General features: G+C 44.2%; 1 protein-coding gene across 3 annotated transcripts in view; it reads right to left on the bottom strand.

Moving 5' to 3' along the window:
• Nucleotides 1–24,137, bottom strand: part of PTCHD4 (patched domain containing 4) — a 121,929-nt gene extending 97,792 nt beyond the window's left edge. The window contains exons 1-2 of one of the 3 annotated variants that reach the window (XM_050950728.1): nt 24,115–24,137; nt 19,243–19,795 (exon numbers count right to left, since the gene is read on the bottom strand). In XM_050950728.1, coding sequence (XP_050806685.1) covers nt 19,243–19,795; nt 24,115–24,134 — 573 coding nt within the window. In that variant the 5' untranslated portion in view covers nt 24,135–24,137. Of the gene's footprint in view, nt 1–19,242; nt 19,843–24,114 lie in introns of those variants that run through there. The other 2 variants (XM_050950726.1, XM_050950727.1) reach the window with 2 other exon arrangements.
• Between the last annotated feature and the right edge of the window lie 1,277 nt (nt 24,138–25,414).

The raw sequence follows: 25,414 nt of genomic DNA, 5'->3' as shown, positions 1-25,414 counted from the left end.
CCAATACTCCAAGGTCCTTCTCCTCTTCTGTTACTTCCAACTGATGTGTCCCCAATTTATATCTAAAATTCTTGTTCTTAATCCCTAAATGCATGACCTTGCACTTTTCACTATTAAATTTCATCCTATTACTATTACTCCAGTTTACAAGGTCATCCAGATCTTCTTGTATGATATCTCCATTTTTCTCTGTGTTAGCAATACCTCCGACCTTTGTGTCATCTGCAAACTTTATTAGCACATTCCCACTTTTTATGCTAAGGTCAGTAATAAAAAGATTAAATAAGATTGGTCCCAAAACTGATCCCTTCTTACACCGTGTTTCTGCTGGGGGTGTGATGCTGACAGACTAAGTGCCAGCTCATGCCAAGGTCCCCCTGTCTCAACTGAACACTGACAAATGCATATCAGGAATCAGTCTGGCTCACCTGTGTATTGTTAAAATAGTTATCAATTCTAAGACTGTTTAGACTTCATTCATCTCACCTATGGCATCTGTGCCCCCTATTTTAAGGTAATATTAAGCATTTGTATTGAAAGCCTCTGTGACTGTGTAAGTCACCAGCCAGGAAAGAGTTTGAAATTTAAGATTGTAATTAATTTGTGTACATACCGGTATGTTTACCTCCTTTAACCTGGTAAATAACTCTTGTTGCCTTTTTCTATTTAATAAATCCGCATATAGTTTACTATAGGATTGGCTGTAAGTGTTGTCTTTGGTGTGAGGTCTAAAGTGCATTTGATCCAGAGTAAGTGACTGGTCTTTTGGGACTGGGAGTAAGCTGAGTATTCTTGGTGTAAAGGACCATCTATCACATAGCTATGCTCACCTGGATGGCAAGACACACTGGAGTACCCAAGGGGGCTGTCTGTGTCTCTGTGTTAAGGCTGTTTAGTACTTGAGGAGTTTACACTTGATAATTGGTTGGTGAAATCCAAGTATAGAACTCACAACTAGGGGGTTGTGCCCTGCATCCCAACAGTCTGCCCTGAAGTTGGTACTCATGCTCTTGGGCCACTGTGGGACAGCTTGATACTTAGTTCCACCAGAAATCTATTTCTTATGATGTCAAAAGTTCCCCAGCTCTCTAGATGCCCACAGAGTTAAAGGCTAAACAAGATTTGAATTTCTACTATAAAACCTCCTTGCAAGCCTTCTTGAAACAGCACAAAGGAGAAAAAGGCACAACCCCATTTTTTAAACTTTCCAGTTTATTTTTAAATTCCAGATGAAGTTATGAGTGGGGTGGGGGGAAGTAGAGGAAGGAAGTGTACAAATGTTTGTCTACATATTAAAGATGTTCTCTTCTTAAATTACTATAAGTAAGGAAACTTGGTTTAATTGAAAGGTTTCCCTGCAGTTCAGTGAAGCCAAATAAGCCCAAGAATCAGAAAGAAAAATGTACTAGAAACAAAAGGGGAAATAGGGCCACCTGTTTTACTGAGTCTCAGTGAAATGTAAAAGTTAACAAAAGGATGGTAAATGATGACGAATAAATTAGATTAATAAAAATCATTTCAGTTCTACCAAGCTAAGGTATCAATAACACAGGGAACCACTTCTTTTTAAAATTGTGTTTTATATTAGCATGTGTCCCCTCAATTTTCACGTGGCTCTGCTCTTCCTGGAACCTGAAGCAGAAATACTAATATACTATGATAACACTTTATCAAAAGGGGAGGAAAAAAGCATGGAAATACTGAGAGTCGAGCAGGAAAGCATAATACAGTGAGATTTCCAGAACAAAGAGGTTAACTTTCAGCTAAGCGTTTGAAAGTGTAGTTCCTTATCCAAACCCAACCTTTGAACCTCACTATAGACCCTATTAGCCTGTATTTTTTGCAGGGAGCCATCTTTTTCATGTTACCTCAAAAAGCAGCAACAGGAAATGGGCAAGGCAGCTATAATGAAGTCTGTTAACACTTCCAGCAGAAAATCCCTTTTCAGGGGATAATTAGTCAGCTGTTAATTTTCTTCTTCTTCTTTGGTCTCAAACTTGGCACAGCAGTACAGGTTCTCTACCCAGGAATATTCCCCATCCCCACACACGCTGTTTTTTAATGAGTTTGGCCACTTTACAATCAGAGACAGCCAAAACAAAAAGGCTCATTTCAAATGCATGTTTTCACTTTCCTGACATACATCTTGACCTTTGAACAAGTTACAGGTTGTCAGAAATGTAACTGAGGCCTGATCCTGCAGTTGGATCACCACCGAGACTCTCACAAAGTTCTCTTGAATTCAGTGCAGTCTGTGTGCATGCAAAGGTCCCCCATGTGGCTCTGATTTCAGGCTTGGGGCTTTTGCTTGCACATAACCTCCTTTCAGATCACTTTTTAAAGACACACACTCTCTGTTATAAAGCCAACTGTTAGCATTGCCCCTAAAGTCTGAATGGGGCGTTGTGTATCATTCTTCTACTATGTGTTTTGTGTTTGTAGCTAAACAATTCACAATGTCACTCCCACCCCTGAATTTCTCAGCATTTCCTCTCTTGGTCAAATCCTGGCCCCAACAGGAGTTTTTCCATTCCCTTAACAGGACAGGATTTCACACCATATCTTTCTTGTAGCATGTAAGCTCTTTGGAACAGGGACCATCTTTATTTTTGTGGTCTCAGCACTGAACATCTTGCTGGTGATGAATGGTAACAATCATTGTATCAGGGATGGGCCCCTAAATGGAAAAATTTGGATTGGCTCTATATCCTACAGTCTATGAAATGTTCCAGTCTGGAAGTTTCATTTTACCCATCTCTAAGGGCCAATGCTCCATATGACTCAATGCACACTGGGTGAATTTCACTTCTGTAAAACAGCCAGCACAAGATTTATGGATCACTTAGAGGAAGGGGTTCCTAGTGTTAGGACACAGGAGACCTGGCTTTAACACCTGCTCTTCCACAGACTTCCTGAGTGACCTTGGGCAAACCACATAGGGCCAGCTTGTCACAGGTGTTTAGGTGCCTATCTCCCAGTGAAATCAATGGGAGCTAGGCACCAACAGACAATTGAGGATTTGGGCCTTTATCTGTCAGTGCCTCAATTCTCCATGTGTAAAATGGGGGTGTAACATGGGAGCCTCTCCCTGTTAGCACCTCCCCTTGTGATGAGATGGAGCCACACCATCCCCGTGTGTCCAAATTCTGAGTTTGTCAAGTCCTTGTTCTGACCCAAGCCCTCCTGGCCCTGTCAAGATAGTGTGGAGGAAGAAGATCTGCATCTCTAGCAAGGGCTAATCAGCCTAGTCTCCTGGGTTTGACACCTTCTCCAAAAGCCCCTGGTTGCAATAAGTAGGGGAACCCAGGCCCACCCACTCCCCTGGGTTCCAGCTCAGGGCCCTTCTTTGGAGCAGCCAGAACCAGCCCTCTCAGTCCCTTGCTGCTCCCTGAGATATTTCCTACCTCTCTTGCTCTGTCGGCTTCCCCAGCCTCTTGTCCTGCTTCTCTCTTTCTGGAATGTTGGTTTCCCTGGCAGCATCTCACCAGCCTGCTGGAGGGATCCTCTCTCTACAATCCCTCTGCCACCCTGATCACTTGCCTTGCAGCCTTTTTATCCTGCCAATCAGCTTCAGCTGAGGGAGCAGGCAGGCAGTTGCTTCATAAACCGTTTAACTGCTAAACCAACATGTGGTGTATAGCCCCCATACAGGGAATAACCCCACGGGGTTGTTGTGAGGAGAAAGACATTAGAAACTGAGGTGCTCAGATATTGTGGCGATGGGGTCATATAAGTACTTAGGTTAGACACTTCGGTCCTACTTAAAACCATAGGCTCTGCACAGGCGCAAATTTCATGAAGTGTGATTTTTAAAACATAGCACTCACAACTGCAGCTGTAGAATGCTCTTGTATTTATGAGACTGCACCGTGTCAATGCGCATTGCTCTTCATGGTTTCCAATACTCGCCAATGAGTCCTTGCAGCGCTGCTGTGTTTTGGTTGACCGACTGCTTTTGTGCTGGTAAGGGTGAGGGGAACAGACCATTGCTCTGCCACTGCTGTTTTTTGCTTGTGGTAATTGATTTCATTTTAAACTCAGGTTGTCGAGAGCTGGGGCATTTTATATTTCTAGTGTGCTTAAATCTAAATAAATATTGGTTAAAAATGAGGTGGCTCTTACCTCCATGTTCTCTCAGAGCACCAGAGCACTGAACTAAGCTGTGATCATATGAGACTACAATAGGAGATCGATTTCATTCTAGAAAGATATTGATGTTTATTAAATAAAAGCAACAATGAAGGCTCTGTGGACGCTATGATAGCATGGACACTGGGTTAAGCTTCCCCTTAGGGAGGCTAGGCTCCTGCCCAGGGCCGGCTCCAGGCCACAGTGCGCCAAGCGCGTGCTTGGGACGGCACGCCGCGGGGGGCGCTCTGCCGGTTGCTGGGAGGGCGGCAGGCGGCTCCGGTGGACCTGCTGCAGGCGTGGCTGCAGACGGTCCGCTGGTCCCACAGACATGCCTGCGGCAGCTCCACCGGAGCCACGGGACCAGTGGACCATCTGCAGAAATGCCTGTGGGAGGTCCACCGGAGCCGCAGGGCCGGCGAGCGGCAGAGTGCCCCTCACAGGGTGCCGCTGTGCTTGGGGCAGCGAAATTGCTAGAGCCAGCCCTGCTCCTGCCCCACCTCTTTTGGCCAAGGCCACACCCTCACATGCTGCTCTCAGCCCCCATGTGGCCACTGGTTGGGGCACGGGGGTGGGGAGGCTGAGAGCTCAGCCAGGACCATGGTGGAGCTCTCAGCCCTGGCTGGAGATCCAAGCCTGGAGCCCCTCCCTCATTCATCCCCTCCACCCCCATTCAACCCATGGCTCCATCCCTGTTCCACACTTTCCCCTGTGGCCCCAGCCCCATTTTGCCCCCAGTCCACCACTTCTTCCCGAGGCCCTATCCCATGTGCTCCTCCCGCCTGGCCCCGCTGTGGCCCCAACACTGGAAAAGCTCTGTGCCCCTGCTGCAGCTCCAGGGCTGTTGCAGGAGAAGATTTTTCTGGATCCCTCAAATCTGCTCCTCCTCCTCCCAGTGGCATGAGATTTGGAGAGGCTTAGCCTCCATTACGCACTGCCCACAGCTCCATAGATTCTATGATAGCTTAGTTTATTAGAGTGCTAAGCACTGCACAGATACTAAATAAGAGACACTCCCTGCCCCAAAGTTCTCACATTCTACACAGACAAAGGAGGATGGAAGCAGAAACAGAAAGGTGAAGTGGTCAGGGTCCACAGCACTCCTGTGGCAGAGTCTGAAATAGAACCAAGGTCTCCTTGCCATAGTCCCATGCCTAATCCACTGGACAGCAGCATTTTAGCCTTAATATAGATTCTCTTGTTGTCCTTTGTCAAGTCACTTAAACTTTCTGTCTTGGTTTCTACATCTGAACAATTGGGATCATACTACTCTGCTTCACGGGGGGGTTGTGAAGACTAACTCGTTAAAAGGAAAGTCATTCTCTCTTGCCACAGAGGGCAGGACAAGAGGGAATGGGTTCAAACTACAGCATATGAGATTTAGATTAAATCTCAGGAAAAACTTCCTAACTGTAAGAACAGTAGGACAATGGAAGAGACTGCCTTGGGAAGTTGTGGAAGCTCCTTCGCTGGAGGATTTCAAAAAGAGGCTGGATAGCCATGTGTCTTGGATAGTTTAGATACAACAAATCCTATTGACCTGGACTGCATTTGAACTGGAATCACAGGACAAGCTGGATGGAAGCCAGTGGAAGCATTTAAACTGGGACTAGTTTGAACTTTTTTTAACCCTCTTCCTTGGTGTTTATCTTTAAGGCTCACATGACAACTCGCAGGCATATTCAGGGGCTCAGTGATGACAGAGGGTTAGACTGGATGACTCTTGCAACCTCTTTTAACCCTATGGTTCTAGGATAATGTCTGGTGAGAGTTCTGTCACTGCAAACACGCACCTGTGTGTAGACAGAGCCCTTCAGCTAATTTTGTTATTTTCTGTCCAGGTTTCTAATCACTCCAAGCTCCTTTGAATAAGTTCTCTGACCCAGCAGGTGTTCACAACTCCTCTCATTTTTACGTCATCTGTGAATTTCATTAATGTGCTATTCACTTCCACTTCCAGATAATCAATGAAGATATTATAACACTGATCCCTTAGGCACCCCACCAGATACCCCCACAAACTTGATCCATCGACCTTTATCATGATTCTTTTTTTACAGTCTTTGATCCAGTTTCCAGTCCACATGACAGGCTTCCTGTGCAAGCCAATTTGAATTAATTTTTCATTTAGGACTTCCTTACAGTTCTGTATTGGTTAGGGAACTTCGTAGGCCTTTTATGTCTCTGACTTCTTTGGTGATATGATAAAAAGGCAGGAGATGGTCACTGAAAACAGAAACAGGACTGGATTTATCAAGCTTTGCCACAATATTCCTCCTTCAAGTTAGGAGAACACATTCAGGGCTCCCCTTAAGAGGAACAAAGAAATCTCCTTACATTATTTTTTAAAGAGTTATTTTATTTTCAAAGTAAACAAGTGGGGCCAATTCCTAACTCCTTGGAGGTTCTCCCTTAACAGCTGTTTTCACAGATGATTTTGCAGCCATATCCTGGCAGGCTACAGACCCTCAATGCACCCCTACCTACTTACTCAGGATGATTAATGTACTCTGCCAGGATCAGGAGTAATCAGCATGAGGGAAGGGTGCACGTGGGTCACAGGCAGAATAGGAAGGTCCATACTAAAATCCATACACCACATCTTTAGACCCTAGACCCTACTCTAGGACTCCCCTCCACAGCTCAATATATGCAATGAGAGTTGTTCCTCAACTCCATGGGGTGTGCAGGAGCCCTGCTGCATACATGCTTCCCCCCACATGGGTACAGAGAAGAGTCTGGTAGAATTAGCCCCACAGACAGGATAGTTAAAGGATGTAGGCCAAGATCGACTTCACCTCAAATGATCCCTTGAAATATGTGTTAACTACTTATGCTAAACAATGTTTCACCTTGTATTTAGCTGTGGCACTGTGTTAGTTCCCTGCACCTGAAGAAGAGCTCCATGTAAGTTTCTCTCTCACTAACAGAAGCTATGCCAATAAAAGAGATTACCTCATCCATCTTTCTCTCTCAGATCCTCAAAGGTTTTTATGTGTGCAACTCCCTTTGAAATAAATTGATTTCTCAAACTTTGCCACTCTATAAAGTTAGGAGAATGTGTTCTCCTGGGCCACACTTCATTGCCCAAATCTCAGCAAAAGCAAAGTCATCAACTGTCCATTCTGGACCATTCTCTGATTTTGCTACAAACCATTTGACCATAATGTGGCAAGAGAAAATGTGTTCCTTGTTCCATATCTATTTTCCCTGAGCATGTTATTGTCTCCTCAGGCAAAGGTTGAGGCCTCCACAAAGAGGCCAGACTCACAGTTTAAGAATTACAGTTCTAAGTATATTCAGGGCTGGTAAGAAATGACAAAAGACTCATTTCAGCCATCCTTTCTCAATGAACCTGCTGTGACATGAACATTGTGCCTATGCAATTATAAGATCTGGAATTTACACAACGCTTTTTACTTTCTGGGATCCCCTCCCTCAGATGAAGAAAACGCACACAGAGAAAAGGTGGCAGAAGTTATAATGTAACAAACTTGATTCTCCTAGGAGAAGTCTCTATAATTACATTCCCTTTAAAACTGAGACACAATGTAATAGCAGAGGACAGTGTGGCATCCTAAGCTTGGAAAACCCCTGAATTTTAATTTTTGTGATAAATCTAAAGCTTAATGCTTGAACTAATCTTGGAGCCTAGGGAAAGAATGGGCAGGAGAGGCATTTGTAAATAATCTGAAATGTTCTTGTCTCTTTGCTGGTATGCTTCTGATGGCAGCTTCTGATGTAATTTACAATGATAAATCTGTTGTGTTCCAACTGATTCACTAGTTCCTATGTTCACTAGTTCCAATTAGACAGAGAATCAGTAACATACAGTAATATTAATGCTCGTGAAGGAGTAAATACCACTGGGGAAACATTAATGCTCCCAATGAATGACACACAAATATTCCTAACAAGCATCAGCTTTTCCATAGGGACACAAAAGCATGGTGTAAACAACTGTTCTTGAGTATATTTCATATTCATGATCTTTTTGCCTTTTGTGAACGTCCTTCGGAACAAAATTTCACTCAACAGAATGTTTGTGAATGAAGGAAGCCGAGGACACAAGCAAAGCCAATTATGGGTTCTATTAGCAAAACTATAAATGAATACTATGTGCTGCTGCTGCTCAGCTCTCCTTTGATAAAGCATTTAATTAATCAGTCACAACTCACTCCAAGAAACCATTCTGGAAAATGAAGACATGCTACTGACTTACTGCCATTAATACTTCATTGCAAACAACCAGTTGAGGTTGTTTGGGGAGCAGGAAAGGGTGCTCTAGGGTGAAGACTCTGGCACCTTCCCACCTGAGGAAGTTGGATAACGAGAATGAAATGATATTAACAGCTCCTTTCATCTCAAAGGGCCTACAGAGTGCTTTACAATCATTAATTCATATAGAAACTATCTTTTGGGATCACACAGCACAACCAGAAATGCAGCCACCTTTTTTGGGGGGGAACCTGTAATAATACGCAACTGATAGAATGGTCAGGAGCCCAGGTTGTTCAAGTGTGAGGCACAAGTCTCAAGTTCCATTCTTGGCTCTAGTGTGTGGGGTTGGGCAAGACCCTTCACTTCTCTGCATTCTTGTTTCCCCCTTTATCTGTCTTGTCTATTTATACTGTTAAGTTCTTCAGGGCAGGGATTCACTCTTACACTGCGTTTGTACAGCACCATGTATAATGGGACCTCTAGGCACCCATGCAATTAGAGCTGAGCAGAGGGTAGAAATTCTGTTTGCTGAAAGATTTTGAAATTTGGCTTCATTTCAAATCAGAGCATTTCAAAATTCTCCACAAGGGAAAATTCTGAAAAACAGCATTCATTTCTGATTCATCAACATGGTTAGGTTTAGACTTTTTTATATTACGTTATCAGTAGGGCTGTCAACTAATCACAGTTCACTCACGCAATTAACTAAAAAAAATTAATTGGGATTAAAAAAATTAATCATGATTAATTGCACTTTTGAACAATAGAATACCAATTGAAATTTATTAAATGTTTTTGGATGTTTTTCTACATTTTCAAATATATGTATTCTGTGTTGTAGTGCTCACTTTATATTATCTTTTATTATAAATACTTGCACTGTAAAAATGATAAACAAAAGAAATAGTATTTCTCAGTTCACCTCATACAAGTTTGTAGAGCAGTCTTTTTATCATGGAAGTACAATGTACAAATGTAGTTTTTTTTTGGTTACATAACTGCACTCACAAACAAAACAATGTAAAACATTAGAGCCTACAACTCTACTCAGATAAACTTCTTGTTCAAGCAAACACTAAGAGAAACACATTTGTTTACACCTATGGGAGATAATGCTGCCCACTTCTTAATTACAATGTCACCTGAAAGTGAGAACAGGCATTTGCATGGCACTGTTGTAGATGGGAGGCAAGATATTTATGTGCCAGATGAGTAAAGATTCATATGCCTCACATGCTTTGTCCATCATCCCAGAGGACATGCTTCCGTGCTGAAGACACTCATTAAAAAAAGAATACATTAATTAAATTTGTGACTGAACTCTTTGGGGGAGAATTGTATGTGTCGTGCTCTGTTTTACCCGCATTCTGACATATATTTCATGTTATAGCAGTCTCAGATAATGACCCAGCACATGTTATTCGTTTTAAGAACACTTTCACTGCAGATTTGACAAAATGCAAAGAAGATACCAATGTGGAACTTCTAAAGATACCTATAGCACTCAACCCAAGATTTAAGAAGCTGAAATGCCTTCCAAAATCCAAGAGGGATGAGGTGTTGAGCATGCTTTCAGAAGTCTTAAAAGAACAACACTTTGATGCAGAAACTACAGAACTCAAATCACCAAAAAAGAAAATCAGCTTTCTGCTGGTGGAATCTGACTCAGATGATGAAAATGAACATGCGTCGGTCCACTCTGCTTTGGATTGTTATCAAGCAGAACCCATCATCAGAATGGATGCATGTACTTTGGAATGGTGGTTGAAGCATGAAGGGACATACGAATCTTTAGCACATTTGGCATATAAATATCTTGTGACACTGGCTACAACAGTGTCATGCAAACACCTGTTCTCACTTTCAGGTGACATTGTAAACAAGAAGCAGGCAGCATCATCTTCTGCAAATATAAACAGACTTGTTTGTCTGAGCAATTGGCTGAACGAGAAGTAGGACTGATTGGACTTGTAGGCGCTAAAGTGTTACATTGTTTTATTGAATGCAGGTGTTTTTGTACATAATTCTACATTTGTAAGTTCAACTTTCACGATAAAGAGATTGCATTACAGTACTCGTATTAGGTGAACTGAAAAATAAAATGTATTTTGTTTTTTACAGTGCAAATATTTGTACTAAAAATAAACAAAGAGAGCACTGTACACTTTGTATTCTGTGTTGTAATTGAAATCGATATATTTGAAAATGTAGAAAACATCCAAAAATATTTAAATAAATGGTATTCTATTATTGTTTAATGGTGCAATTAATCGTGAGATTAATCACGATAAATTTTTTTAATCTCTTGACAGCAATATTTTTTATATTACGTTATCAAATATAATATGAAACTACATTTCAAAAATCTAAATGAAACATCATTGGAAATAAAAAAATGACATTTCATTCAGAAAATGTTCAAATGGGATGTTTTGACATTGTCAGAACTTTTCTGGGGTTGAAAGGGTGGTTCTGCTAAAACAAAATTTGGGCATAAATCGACATGATTTCACAAAGAGTTTCAAGCTCAGCAGAACTGAATTTTCAGACCGAAAATGTTTTTACCCAAGTGTTTCTGACCAGCTCTGTCAGTAATATAAATATAGTGAGGTCCTGTCTTCGCTGTTCCAGTCAATACCCTTCTCAATCACAGCCTCCCACATACCAGCCTAATGCTCTCTAGCTTTACACCCTGCACACTAGATATTTTTATACTGCTTTGGGGGAGATTTTACCCTTTTGAACCCATCTCATACACATCATATACATTTTCTGATTCTCATTTGTATTTGTGCAGCATTACGGAGAAATCAGGCTGACTGTATTTGTTAATCTCCATTATGAGAACAAAGACATTTCTGTTTGTAATTCATGCAGCTGCACAGCCTCATTGTGAGTGGAGCTGCAATCCAGCCCACCTCAGTCACTCCTAAACTGGTTCCTCAACAGGGCGTGCTCTCTGAGGTCCCATTTTGGGATGAGATGTAAAACCAATGTTCTGATGCCTCCGTGTCATTAAAGACCTCCAAGCACTTTTCATGAGGCACTTACCCTGTTCCCCAATATCCTAATCCAATATTAATTTGAGGGTCATTCAGGCCGAGTAGACATTGGCCTGCATTGGGGCCACTTCAGAGACACTTCATCTCAGGAACATGTCCAAGGGAGATCTTGCCTCCCAGAGTTCCTTAGCTCTCAGACAGGAGGTGCTTTCCCTGCTCCCTCCTCAGCATACTGAATTCCACCCCCCACATGCCTGCCCAGATGTTTCTACTTTGTCCATGATCCTCATGGTGCGAGCCTTACACACTAAAGCGCAATAAGAAGGAGAACACAGGGGACTTCAATAGTGACTGGCTTCTGGGCAGAGATATAAGGGGGTCAGGAGGCTTCTTAGTCATAGAATTTAAGGCTAGAAGGGATCAGTAGATCATCTACTTTGACCTCCTGTATATCACAGGCCACCAATACCATCCTCCTGGCAAGTGACAGGTCCATTTGTACTCTCCTCATCCACATAAGCTCCTCCTTTCATTTCTGTTACATGTGGCACCTTCATTTCGTGTCCTAAGCTGTTGTGTAGCTTTTTGCTATCTGTTGTTTAAAACAAAAGCTGCTTTTCAGCCCCGAATGTGCAATCTTTCTGCAACGCATAGGGTGACCCTCGCTGTTTGCACAATGGGTGTGCACTGAGCATTGGGATTCATTGGGATGAAAGGTGCTGTGTACAAACGCAAGACCATGGTCTGAAATGATCTTTTTCCTCCTTTCAGAAAAAAGAGATGTTGGCCTCATTCTCTGCAACTTCTGCAACTGTAATAATGCAGTGCCTCTCTCTTACTACATAGTAAGGCTAATGCATCTTTTGTTCTTAGCGCAGTATTTTTAAAATGCCCAGCACACATCGTAGAGCGAGACAGGTGGGTGAGGTCATATCTTTTATTGGCCAAACACAAAGCAGAACCAGATCCTGCCGGAACAACAGATGCAAAACCTGCAGCCATAACTTCACTGCTATAATGATCAACACCCCCGGGAGTTCCCCCTTCGACAATGAGCGAGGGTAGCTCTCCCACTGACAGAGCACTGTGCACTTATGCCAGTGAAACGTATGTCACTCAGGGTTGTGGTTTTTTACACCCTTGAGTGACATAAGTTTTGCCAACGTAAGTGGTAGTGTAGACATGGCCCTACTTAATTCCCCAGACTTGAAGAAGAGCACTGTGTAAGCTGAACAGCTTCTCTCTCTGACCAACAGAAGCTGGGCCAATAAAAGGTATTACCTCACCCACTTTGTCTCTCTAATATCCTGGGAGCAACATGGCTATAATAACATTGCATACAGCACATGGTTTATCTACTTCATTTTCTTATTTCTTAATTAAGCAAGATATCTCACATGCACACACAGCATAATCAGAAATGGAAGACAATTTATATGAGTATTCTTTTTTTTTTCTAGCTTTCTTCGCCCAACTGCCCCTTATCCCCTCAGCATACACACCATACATCCAGGTATTGGCTAATGTCCATTTTTCATGCTCGGGGTCAACTTTTATTCTTGGTCTGAACTTCTAAAGCACCTTTCCTCTGGCTGGGAAGTTCAGACATGTGTCCTCCACTAAGACTCATTGTTAGTGAAGGATTTACCAGCAAGGTGTTTTTTGAATTAGTTCTCAGTCCCACCACCAGAGAGCAAGGCCATCAACTCGGCAATGTGTCCCACCTCCACCGGTCCAGAAAAGGGAATCCTGGACCTTTCACTCTTCTGCATGGCAACACGATGCACTCTGCTCCTGGATGATTAACCCAAGCAGAGAGAGCTCAGTGGTTTGAGCATTGGCTTGCTAAACCTAGGGTTGTGAGTTCAATCCTTGAGGGGGCCACTTAGGGATCTGGGGCAAAAATCTGTCAGGGGGATTGGTCCTGCTTTGAGCAGGAGGTTGGACTAGATGATCTCCTGAGGTCCCTTCCAACCCTGATAGTCTGTCTCTATATGTCAGGACTGTGAAATAGATTTGAAATACTGGCAGGGCTGGCTCCAAGCACCAGCTTATCAAGCAGGTGTGGGGGACAGCACTTTCAGGTATTCGGTAGCAATTTGGCAGAGGGTCCTTTGGTCCTGCTCGGAGCAATGGACCTTCTGCTGAATTGCCACAGAGTGTGATTGTGGCTCTTTTTTTATTTTCTCCCTCTCTCTCTGCTTGGGGTGGCAAAACCCCTGGAGCTGGCCCCAAATACTGGTATATGCCACACCCATGCTTACACAGAAATACATCCACATTCCTTTTGTCCTGACAACAGTTTTAGCTTGCCAATAACTTACCAGAGCACATACTTTTTATGCTTACAGGCAGGGTAAGGAGAACTATCACTCTGTAAGCGTGAGAGTAATTGTGCCAATAACACCGTGCAAAGTTAATATAGAAGTAACTAGGCTAATGCCTGTATTACAAATGCCCAATTTGAAACAGCTTTTAGCAGAATCTTGAGCAGGATCAAGCCAAGCACTTAAATCAGGTGTTTGCTAAACATTACGGACAGGAGTCAACTGTCGAGCAGCAGGACCATGGATCTAGTCATGTGCACACAGCTTTCCATCCGAGTCACTGGCTCAAATCCAGCCCAGACTGGGGTCTGGTTTTTTTGTAACCTCGGGTAAGCATTATTATAGCATATTATTAGTATTATTAATACCTAGCTCTTATACGGTACATTTCATCAGCAGCTCTCAAAGCAGGTCACTAGCATTATCCCCATTTTACAGATGGAGAAACTGAGACACAGAGCAGTGAAGTGATTTTACCAGGGTCACTCAGCAGGCTAGCAGATGAGCTGGGAGGAGAACCCAGATCTCCTGAGTCCCAGTCCAGGGCTTGATCCACTAGGCCACACTCCCTTCTCATCACAGACCCTCTCTAACACAAAGAGATTACTGTTTAAAGAGATAATACAATAGGTGGAAAGGGAAACTGAGGCCTAAAGAGGTGAAGCAACTTGCCCAAGGTCACATAACAAGTCAGTGGCAGAGATGGAACTTGAACCCATATCTCTAAGGCCAGTGGCCAAACCACTAGAGCACACAGCCTTGCACTGCCTGGTGCTACATTGTTTGTCAAGTACCAGTAAGATCTTTGAGCCAAGGCCCTTTTTTCCTACATACTTGCAAAGCTCATATTGTATTTAATAAACAATAATAAGGTTAACTATTGACATAATATATTTGGCACTAATTAGCATCCTGGTTGCCAGACAGAGAAAGTCCAAGGACTGCGTTGACATGAAGACTAAAATAGTCCCAAAAAGTTGGCCTTCCGCACAAGGCTAAAGTATTCCAGCAGGGCTTGCATTGCTACAACCCATGCTATGAATAAACAGAGAATTTTAGTCTTCACACCTGTCACTCTATGAACTAATTTGAATTTTAAAGGGAAAGAAGTGAGTCATAAATACACGGAGTAGGTGAAATCCAGCCATAGTGTGACATCAATGAAACTCACCCCAGAGATGGATTGGATCAACACGTTTGTAACAAAACAATTCTGTCTGGGGAAAGGTATGTTTAAAAGAGAACTCTGGAAACTATGCTCCACTATGTGTGTTTCTCTCTAGTACAACAGTGCTACTTTATTTTGTACAGCTCCTTTCACACACCTACTAAGCAGAGACAATTAATGCAGTCAAGACACGGGAACCCTCTTTATCCAGTTCACAGAGTTATGAGCGAGAAAAGCACTTAGTGTATCAGTAACAAAATACCACATCCTCCCTCTCACTAAATTTGGTAAAAATATTAAAATGATGAGCCTAATTCTTGGGTCCATTTCAGTGGCTTAACCAGTTTCTTCAGGGGAACTGTTGGGAGGGATGGTGCCTCGGGGAAGCCCAATGCTTGGAGCTCCTAGGCACCCAGGAGAAGCTTGCAAGTTGCACCACTCCTTAGGATGGAGCAACATGTTCAGCTCTTCTTTGCCTGGGGCCATGCTCTCGTCTCCTCTCCTCTCGCCCCCTTCATGGTGACTTGTGCCCCTGGAATCACAGGGAGTCCTTGGGAAACAGCAGGCAAGGGAGATTCCTGGTACACAATTGGACTGAGCTCTTTTCACAGGACTGCTACTAGTGGTGCCATGGGAGCTGCTGAGTACTTGGAAATCTGGCCCCAGAGCGGCACCAATAGCATTTGGAAACAGTTTAGGGATATGAAGTGAGACCCCCCCTTAGACTGAGCAATGGAGGAGATAGGTAGGTTGAACACAATCTCCCGTACAACACTCCACTTAACTGATTTGCAGTTATCAGAATGGCTGCTTTATGGGGAAGTAATCTAGCCTAGTGTTCAAGAATGACTAATATATAACTCAAGCAATTGCATAAGAAAATCCCAGCTCTTTGGTTGCACTTCCCAGGCCAGCTGGTGCTCCCGCTCAACAATTTTACCAGCTGCTTCCAGAACAGACAGACCAGAACAGCTAGTTCACTGAGACTGAGCGAAATCCCGCTCAAGTTACTCACACAAAACTACCACTGAAGCCCACTGATTTGACAAGAGTTGGCTCATTGTCATCCCTTAGCTCAGTCTGAAAAAGCAAGGCCTGCTGGAGGCTAGACTCATCGATAGAAAGGGATAGGAATGGGTGCTGTTCACAAGGGTCTGCCTGAGAGAGATTGCAGGGACAAAACCAAATGCTGCTTGCATCTAAGTAAGATCATCATTCAAGTTCTCAGGCAAACTCGGGCTGGCACACACCTCTTGGCAGCATCAGAATAAAGACACTCGGCATCTTTCTGGTTCACAGATAAGTGGCATAATTCTTACAAGTGATCTGGCCAATCTGAGGAGTGATCACTGAGCCCTACCTGTAATCACTGTCCAGGGAAAAGTCCATTAGCACCAACGGGGCTAAAACCCAATGTCCTTTCTCCCTTTGGCTTCAGCTTCGTTGGCTGCACTGGAAGTTTACGGGAGTAGGAGGCCGGGCTGTGAGTACAACTAGGGTGACCAGAGAGCAAGAGTGAAAAATCGGGACGGGAGTGCGGGGTAATAGGCACCCATAGAAGATAAAGCTTCAAATATCAGGATGTCCCTATAAAATCGGGACATCTGGTCACCCTAAGTTCAACAGGGGAGCAGAATCCAGTTCAAAGTGAGGGGTTTAGCTCTCCATTGTTCTGTATTCAGTAAGCTGGGTCACATCACAGACTGCTTACTTCACTGTTTCAGTGAAAAGCAATAAAAAAATAGAACCCCCACCCCAGCCCTCTGCCAATGCGCTAGATAATCATAATGGGACCAGGCCCCTAGGGCATTGTTCTCCCACGCTGAACATCCAGGCAGTGATCTAGCTAAGTGGACACAGTGTAGAAGGTGTTTGTTTGTAAACACATGCTGACCACACAAGAACTATCCCTGGCTGGATTGTCCCAGCCCTTCCTCCAATGTGCCGGGGAGTCTGAGGGAGCAAAGGCACCGCTGGTCCCAAATCAACCTTGCTCAGATTGTGACTCTGGCCACGGGCAGAGCGGGCAGCAGTGGCTACTCAGTCAATACTCCCCCACTGCAAGCCAGTGAGTAGGGAGGGCGTAAAGGAGGCATAGGGAGTAGGAGCTGGCTTTTCTCCTGTTTTACCAGCTGGCCAAAGTAACTGGGCACACAGTAGAGGAGTAAGATGCTCCATGAAAGGAGGTGAAGTGCCTACTAAAGCACAAGGTGGCAGAGGGGGAATTATGGCTCAGAGTCTATCACCTCCCTAGTTTGCTCCTGGGATGGCACAGCGATGCACCAGCTCTTAGCCAGGGCAGGCTGGTGGTTACAACCCAGCCCTTGGTGAGAAAGAAAACAAGCACTGTCAAACTGCACTTCTGAGGGACCATGAACTTTGCCCATGAAAGATTGTTTAAAGCTGTCTCGGAAGCACTGGGAACGCTCTTCTCCCACCATAGTTAGTCCAAGTGGATTTTTCAGAGTTCCAGTAATACAAATAAGCAATGACAATAATTAATTCACTTTATTCTAATACAATCAGTCAGGGATTCTGGTTTCCTACAGCCATGTACTGACGAGAAGATAGAAAGCACCTGCCCTACTGAAGTTTAAAGCTAGAGACTAAGGAGCATAAATTCCTTCACCTGGGAAATGCTGAGCACCTGGCAACTTCCTTGGAGTTGGAGATGCTTGGCAGGTACGGAGCAGCTCTCAGGATCAGGCCTTTTGGCTTTGCGAAAGACCTTACTGGTGTTTAGAATTCATCCATTACGTGTATTTGGTTCAGTCACTAGCAGATGACAATTTTTATATTTTTCCTTATTTATTTTTAGAGCAGGAACTCTGGACACCTTCTGGGAAAGAGAAACAGCAGATCACCCTGAACTCCTTTTGCGGTGCTCAGTTAGATGTTCCTAGGGTTCTTTCAGAGCAGAGCTTACAAAAAGGACATTTTTTTCAACTCCACACAACCCTAATTCAACTCCAACAACCACATCTCTCCTGTTAAGAAATTTTTTTTTGACACAGGAGACAGTGTTGAACCAAATCCTTAGATAGTCACTCATTTTTTACTGAAACAAAACACCCAATAAGGCAAATTGACATCTCTCTTTCAGACTGTAAACTCTTTGGGGCAAGGACTGTTCTTACTTTTGTGTCTTGTATAATTATCAATAAATAAGAAATAAAAAGTAAGGGCAGAGTAATAACTTCAGGGTCTGGCCAGTAGTTACAAAATCTCTACCATCCTCCACACCCCACGACGCATGTCTTCTAGGGTAACCAGATAGCAAGTGTGAAAAATCGGGATGGGATGGGGAGTAATAGGCACTTACATAAGATAAAGCCAAGAATATAGGGACTGTCCCTATAAAATTGGGACATCTGGTCACCCTAATGTCTTTCAATGAAAGGCAGAAACAAAAATCCACTAGAAGCCTCAACGTCCTGGAAGAAAGACGGTAAGACATTATCTTCCCTTTATGGGATTACACCTGACCCATGAGTAACTATGTGCTAGGTATTTCTGTGAAACTTGACTAGGTAACTCCTGCAAATAATGCAGTGCGTTCTGGAGGAGTCACATTTGCAGTAATCCCTGAAACTTCTCTCACCAGTCTCCTGAAGACTTTACATCTCATTTGCTCTGAGCACACAAATTCTACTAATCAGCAACCAGCCTAGAAAACTCACCAGAGGTGAAAACACTATGTGGGGGGGAGGTAGCATTAAAATGGTCAGGTGTTTTGTGCTGAGTGTATGTTACTTCCATTGGCAAGACTGAAACTTAGTTAGCCTTTTGCCTTGTTCTGCCTTTGCTGGAAACCTCTTGTTGACGGAATCCATCCAATAGTCCACCCATCAGTCAGTGGCAGTGCTAATTATTTTCACACTGGGAGAAAATGTCCACCCACTCCCATGCATGCAGGTAAAGAAGACGAAGAAAAGCCAGGACACCTGGAATCACCACTGTACAAGCCCTCAGCTGTTCCCACCACACGTACAGAGTCAGTGAGAGACAAGAGCTTACTATGTATTTGAGGAAACCCTTCTCTGACCATGTTAAAGGCAAATGATTCTGGCATGCCAGCTGGGAACTGTAGCTACGGAATCAAGATACATTTGCACCCCAGCTCTCAATGACCAATCCCCACAAACTGTTATAGATCCCCTGCCCTCACACCTTGCTTTGATGGATTAATCCTTAAAGCTACTAGGGCAGGGTCTCACACTGGTTCCTTCATTTAATGCTTCTCATCATTAGTTCCCTTCAACCCACAGCCTCCCCCGCACCCCAAAAGGAAATGCAGCCGTTTTAATGCTTCATATTTTTGTTCCCTCTTTGCTGTTTAGGACACGAAATGAAGTGCTGCCTCTTTAATTGGCAGAAGCATGCAGTAAGAGCATACCTTTAATTTAGTGTTGGGATAGCTCACTTGCACCCTGGCTGTTGTCTTATTGGAGAGGGCAGCCTGCCTCAGATCCTCTAGCACTGAAATAATATCATCCAGCACGCATTTCTTATCCTGATTTCTCAATACACACAGATGGGAAAAAGTATAATTATAGCCTTTGTAGTTCACCTTCATTTCCAGCACGGCTCGGTGGATTTGCAGGATCACATCAGCCTGATGCAAAATATTGCCTCCAGGTTTGGAGAGGAGGATCACCCTGCCATACCTCCCCGGGGTGTGCAAGTCCGAATAGAGCTGGCTTTTGGACTGCTCCAGGGGGAAAAGGCTGCTGGCTAAGCTCCGCTCGATCTTGGCCAGGCTGTGGCTCGGGGCTACCAGTGTCTCCAGGTCCCTTTCAGACTGGAAGCGGTTGAGCAGGCTGAAGCCGAAGATGATGGTCAGGACTGCGGGCACAGTGAGGAAAAACACCGGATGCCGGCTCACGAACAAGCCCAGCTTGTAGCAGAACGACTGTAGCCCTCTGTGGATCACCTGCCGCAGCATCCTCCACCAGCTCCAGCTTGCAGATGCTCCCGGGCGGCTTAGAAAGCACATGTGACATGTGTGGCTCCTTGCCCCCTTCCTGCCAGTTTCCCCTTTCCTCCCCCTCTCACTCCCACTACTCCTTTGCAAGACTGCAGCAAGTTGCAGCAATAGCGATCCGTGGGGTGCGCGCGTGTGTGTGTGTGGAGGGGCCCTGGGGACAGGGTGGCGCCCGGGTTATTCCCCCCCAGCTGAGCAGCATTGCCCCCCTTCCCGGCCCGCTTTTCGCCACGGAGGCGCTGGCATTGTGCTGGGATCCGTCCTTGCTCTGCAGTAGCGGAGCGCTCCCTCGCCCCTCCACCCCTGTGTGCTGGGTTCCCGTGCAGCTGCCCAAGGCAGAGCCCCGCTAACCATGTGCCCCGGCGGTGGAGCAGGAGAAGGGGGTGGGTGGAAATGGCTAAGGGGAGGGGGGCACTATTTTTAGAGCGTTTTCCAGCAGGTTCACACGAGGCAGGGGACTGGTGTGTAAGAGAGAGGGAAATGGATGATCCAGGGGAATTAACAGCGGGGGGGGGGAGAACCCCCAGCGGATTTGCCTGGGATCCCCCATTCACCTCTAGGGAATTTCGCTCTGGCGGCAAGAAGCTGCTGCTGCTTCTGCATTTGAACATCTCCCGAGCCAGGCCAGGCTGGTGCCCGCTCCGCTTCTTGCCCCGTGGCTTGCAGAGGTGCGGTGCCTGGGGGCTGCAGCTGCGGGCTGGCTGCCGTGCCGTGACTTCTGCTCGGGACGGGAGTTTGGCAAAGCGCAGGGCCGTCCCTCGCCCTCTCAGACCTAGCGGTGTTTCTCTAGGGGACATGGCGAGTGCGAGGTCAAAGGGGCTCTGGGTTTCTAGTTTGTGAAGTGATGGTGTGTATGTTCCCCTCCCTGATCACTGTGCCTGTCCCATCACTGCTCTGTCCCGCAACGCCCTGCGTTACAACCCTGACGTTACTTTGTTTCCAATATGTGTGTGTGTGTGTGTGTGTATTTGCACTAATGTAAATTTAGCTTCCCAAGCAGGGACTGCCCCACAGATCAGCTGAGGAAAGCCACAACTGGGGAGAGGGGGAACAGATCACAACTGCAATCTCCTGCTACAGAGAGCACTAGTGCAGTGTTTGTCAACCTTCGTGATACCAGGGGCTGGCTTGCAGTTGCAGCCTCCGTAAACTGTGTCAGGGGGATCTCAGGGATCAGCGCAGGTCCATCGACCGGTTGCTGAGAAACACTGGACTGGAAGATCCATACACCTAACAAACGAATTTCCTAAAACTAGACCGTAATTACCAGCCCCTTCATGAATAACAACCCAACCCAGGACAATACTCCAGAAAAAGCTCTCCAAAATATAGCCAGCCACACACAACACATTGCATAAGAGCAGAGGATTCTTTTGTGCTGTTTCTGAGGCCAAGAGAAAAGTGCCTAATACCCAGGTGGTTGTTTGCAGGACAACAGCTCTCTGGCTCATCATCCATGTGGAAGTTTCTAAGCAGGAGGAATTGTGTTTAGGGTGCTTTAGCCAGGGACAGCAGGTTCAGTGTTAGCAGTGGTGATAACACTTGGCAGAAAAGCAAGAAGGGTTTCCCCTCTAGTATCATCTCAACTGTAGGTTTATTGAGCTCAAATTTAAGTCTGAAGGGGAAAAACAAAACAAACCCTCAAATAGCTGCTTAATGGCTTAGCATCTTAAACGTTCCAATAGCCCATATAGCCAGTTTTGTCAACAAAAATGGATTGATCCTGGTAGCGTATTGGTGACCTTGTGAAAAGCTTAGGACATTGTGAGTTGCTTTCATAACAAGCTAATGCTGCAATGCAAGGAGATCAAGAGAGAAAAAAACAACAGAAAGCTTGAGCCCATTGGTTAAGAGATTTGACTCACACCAAGAATTACTAACAGGGGGCTGGACAGAGCTTCCTCATTCATCCAAATAATATACCACAGACTTTGCAGAGAAGAGGTGTCACTAAATTATTCCTAAGTGCTCAGGAAACTTGCGGTGATGGATCTTGCATGGCATTACAGGAGCCAATCACTTTGTGAGCCACATCCCCCCAGGTGTGTGCACAGTGCCCCTTTTGTTTGGCTTCAGATAGGGTGTTTCATTTTTCCCTCCATTTCCCCCCATTCGACTCTTCTTTTTGATTTTTTATGGCAGCGATTCATTGCCTTTGGACAGGTTTTCTCCAGGCCCCAGTTTATTCTGGCAGGGACATACAATGCTTGCACATAGCCTGGCTGCTGCTTGGCCAACTTTTTGTGCCTGGGCAGGCTAAACTGACAGTTTTGAAATCTCCAAGCACAGAGTGAAGGGGTAGAAGGGAGGGGTGTGCTGGGGTTATTCCACACACTGATTGTGGCCTGGCTGCAGACTGACAATCGGGATGTATTTCAGCTGACCTGATACGTTGTTAATGTTTTGGGTGAACCTGATGATGGTGACACCTTAGTGATCTATGTGCAGCATATGTTGTAATGCGTAACAGTTAATATTTTTATAACATGTCTATGTTTCACATGTAGTTTTACAGTGTATAAAGGTGTTTTTCACATCACTAAATTCTCTCTCACACAGACACTTACTTTCCAATCTGATTGGTCACACAAAAAGGGGGGGGGGTTCTCAGAATCTTTGCAATTGTTCTTTGTTACAGTTATTGTTTCTACTTCTATATTCAACAACATAGATCACAGATGTGAGGTTATTGTGGTTTTGCAGGAGCCCTGACATCTGACTCTGACACAAGGGATGAAAAGGCAGGAATGCAAACACAAATTTCTGAAGCTAGGTGCCTAAATTAGCTTCCTTAATCTATATTTATGTGTTGCATTATATTTAGGTGCCTAAAGATAAATGGCCTGATTTTCAAAAGTACTGATCAATGGGTGCTGCAAGTGTTCAGCATCTCAAAAAAACAACAACAAAAAAACAAACCACAGACTCTTTTTTATATCTGTGCCTAAATATGGACTCAGAAGCTTATATTCAGGCAGCTGCATTTGTAAATACTGGGCATAGTCCTTATGGGGAAGGGTCTAACAAGCGTACTCAAACAACAACAAAAAAGTCACAACATCAGATTCTCTAAATTGGAAATTAGCCTCTATTTCAGCCATCGGCATAGCTGTACCATTGCAAACCCTGAGTGCTGGAAAGAAAAGTAAGTTTGATCCTTTCTTGGTTCCAGGCAGGGTTAAGTTCCACCAGTGCAAAGTGAAGCTTTCCTAGTCCACTCTGATGCAGCTATACCTACAACTGAAATCAGGTCTAATGCCCCCCGAGGACAAAGTCTAAATGTAGAGGGCCTAGTGTGATCTTCTGAACTTACACATAAACTTGGTCTCCTACATGTCATAATCTATCTCCATGGTATTACAGAGGTCAGTACATAATGACATGGGGGCCTTGAGCAGTGGTGCACCTCGGTCCCTCCTATTCTCTGCCTGTGGCACAGAATACTGTAGTCTCCATTGGGCTGTAAGACTTTGATCATCTCATTTAGGTTGTTGGAATTAGTGTGTGGGTGTTGGTGGCCTGCAATATACAAGAGGTCAGACTAGATGATCTAGTGGGTCTTTCTGGCCTTAAACTCTTGACAAAGAGGAGAGATTCACATCAGAGTACATTTTACTCTGTAATGTTTCCTACAAGGAGGGAAAGGTGAACACACATGTATGTCCCATTCACTATGCACAGGTTGTATCTTTGATAAATGTTGTATTTCACAGTACCTGGCGTGTGGCAGTGTGCCATTGGAAGCCGTCAGCCATGTATGAATGAAGAATGAAAGTGCCTTTCATTCTGAGGAGTTCAGGATAAAATAAAACAAGATTGTACATAGAGGGATTTTTTGAACCTGACAGTTCTTTGCCCTGCATCTCATATGGTCATTTAGGGCAATACAAAGTCACTGCAAAAAAGGTGTAAATTCCCTCCCCCCACAAAATCACTGACTTTGCACATGTGTTAATTACTCCACAACATGTAAGGTAATGAACAGCAGGGCTTGTTTGAATCTTGCTCTAACCTATGGCATTTGGTTCCCTGACTTGATTCATCAGTGAAACGTAATTAATAAAAGCAGCAAAGAGTCCTGTGGCACCTTATAGACTAACAGACGTTTTGGAGCATGAGCTTTCGTGGGTGAATACCCACTTCGTCAGATGCATGCACCCACGAAAGCTCATGCTCCAAAATGTCTGTTAGTCTATAAGGTGCCACAGGACTCTTTGCTGCTTTTACAGATCCAGACTAACACGGCTACCCGTCTGATAATTGTAATTAATATTGCCTGTTCTGGAACAAATGCGATTCAACATACTCAGATGATCTAGAAAAAAGGGTAAGAAGTGAGGTGGCAAAGTTTGCAGATGATAAAAAAAACTACTCAAGATAGTTAAGTCCAAAGCAGACGGTGAAGAGTTAAAAAGGGATCTCACATAACTGGATGACTGGGCAACAACATGACAGGTGAAATGTAATGTTGATAAATGCAAAGTGAGGCACATTGGAAAACATAATCCCAACTACACATAGGAAATGATGGAGTGTAAATTAGCTGTTACCACTCAAGAAAGTGATCTTGGAGTCACTGTGGATAGTTCTCTGAAAACATCTGCTCAGTGTGCAGCAGCAGTCAAAAAAGTTTCAGAATGTTAGGAGCCATTAGCAAAGCAATAGATAAGAAGACAGAAAATATCACAATGTCACTATATAAGTCCATGGTACTCCCACATAGAATCATAGAACTGGAAGGGACCTCGAGAGGCCATCTAGTCCAGTCCCCTGCACTCAAGGCAGAACTAAATATTATCTTGAATACACTCCACAGTTCTAGTTGCCCCATCTCAAAGAAGATATATTAGAATTGGAAAAGGTACAGAGAAGAGTAACAAAAAATGACTAGGGGTATGAAACAAGTTCCATAAGAGTAGATTAAGACAGACTGTTCAGCTTGGAAAAGAGATGACTAAGATGGGATATGATAGAGGTCTATAAAATCATGACTGGTGTGGAGAAAGTGAATAGAGAAGTGTTATTTACCCCTTCACATAACACAAGAAACAGGGGTCACCCAATGCAGTTAATAGGCAGCAGGTTTAAAACAAGAAAGAGGAAGCACTTCACACAAACCAAAATCAACCTGTGGAATTTGTTGCCAGGACATGTTTTGAAGGCCAAAAGTATAACTGGGTTCAAAAAAATAAGTTAGATAAGCTCATTAAGTCCATCAATGGATATCAGCAAGGATGACTAATCCTCTGACTGCAAGAGGCTAGGACTGGACAATAGCATATAAATCACTTAATAATTGCCTTGTTCTGTTCATTCCCCCTGAATGATCTGGCATTGACCACTGTCAGAAGAAAGGACACAGCTAGATGGATCACTTCAATGACCCAACATGACCATTCTTATGTTTTATGTTATTTATTTTTCACTATCACATTTCAGAGTGCATGGAAAGGCAACATGGCACTGGACAGGGATCAGAACACCCGGATTTTATTTCTACCTGTGCCGTTGTCTTGCTACAACTCAATCTCTTTGTTGCTTAGTCTCCCAATCATTACAATGGAGCTAATAATTACCTGTGTAA

This window comes from Gopherus flavomarginatus, chromosome 4 (genome assembly GCF_025201925.1).
Source record: "Gopherus flavomarginatus isolate rGopFla2 chromosome 4, rGopFla2.mat.asm, whole genome shotgun sequence".
Classification (NCBI taxonomy): Eukaryota; Metazoa; Chordata; order Testudines; family Testudinidae; genus Gopherus; species Gopherus flavomarginatus.
This window is presented reverse-complemented; position numbering and strand designations above follow the sequence as displayed.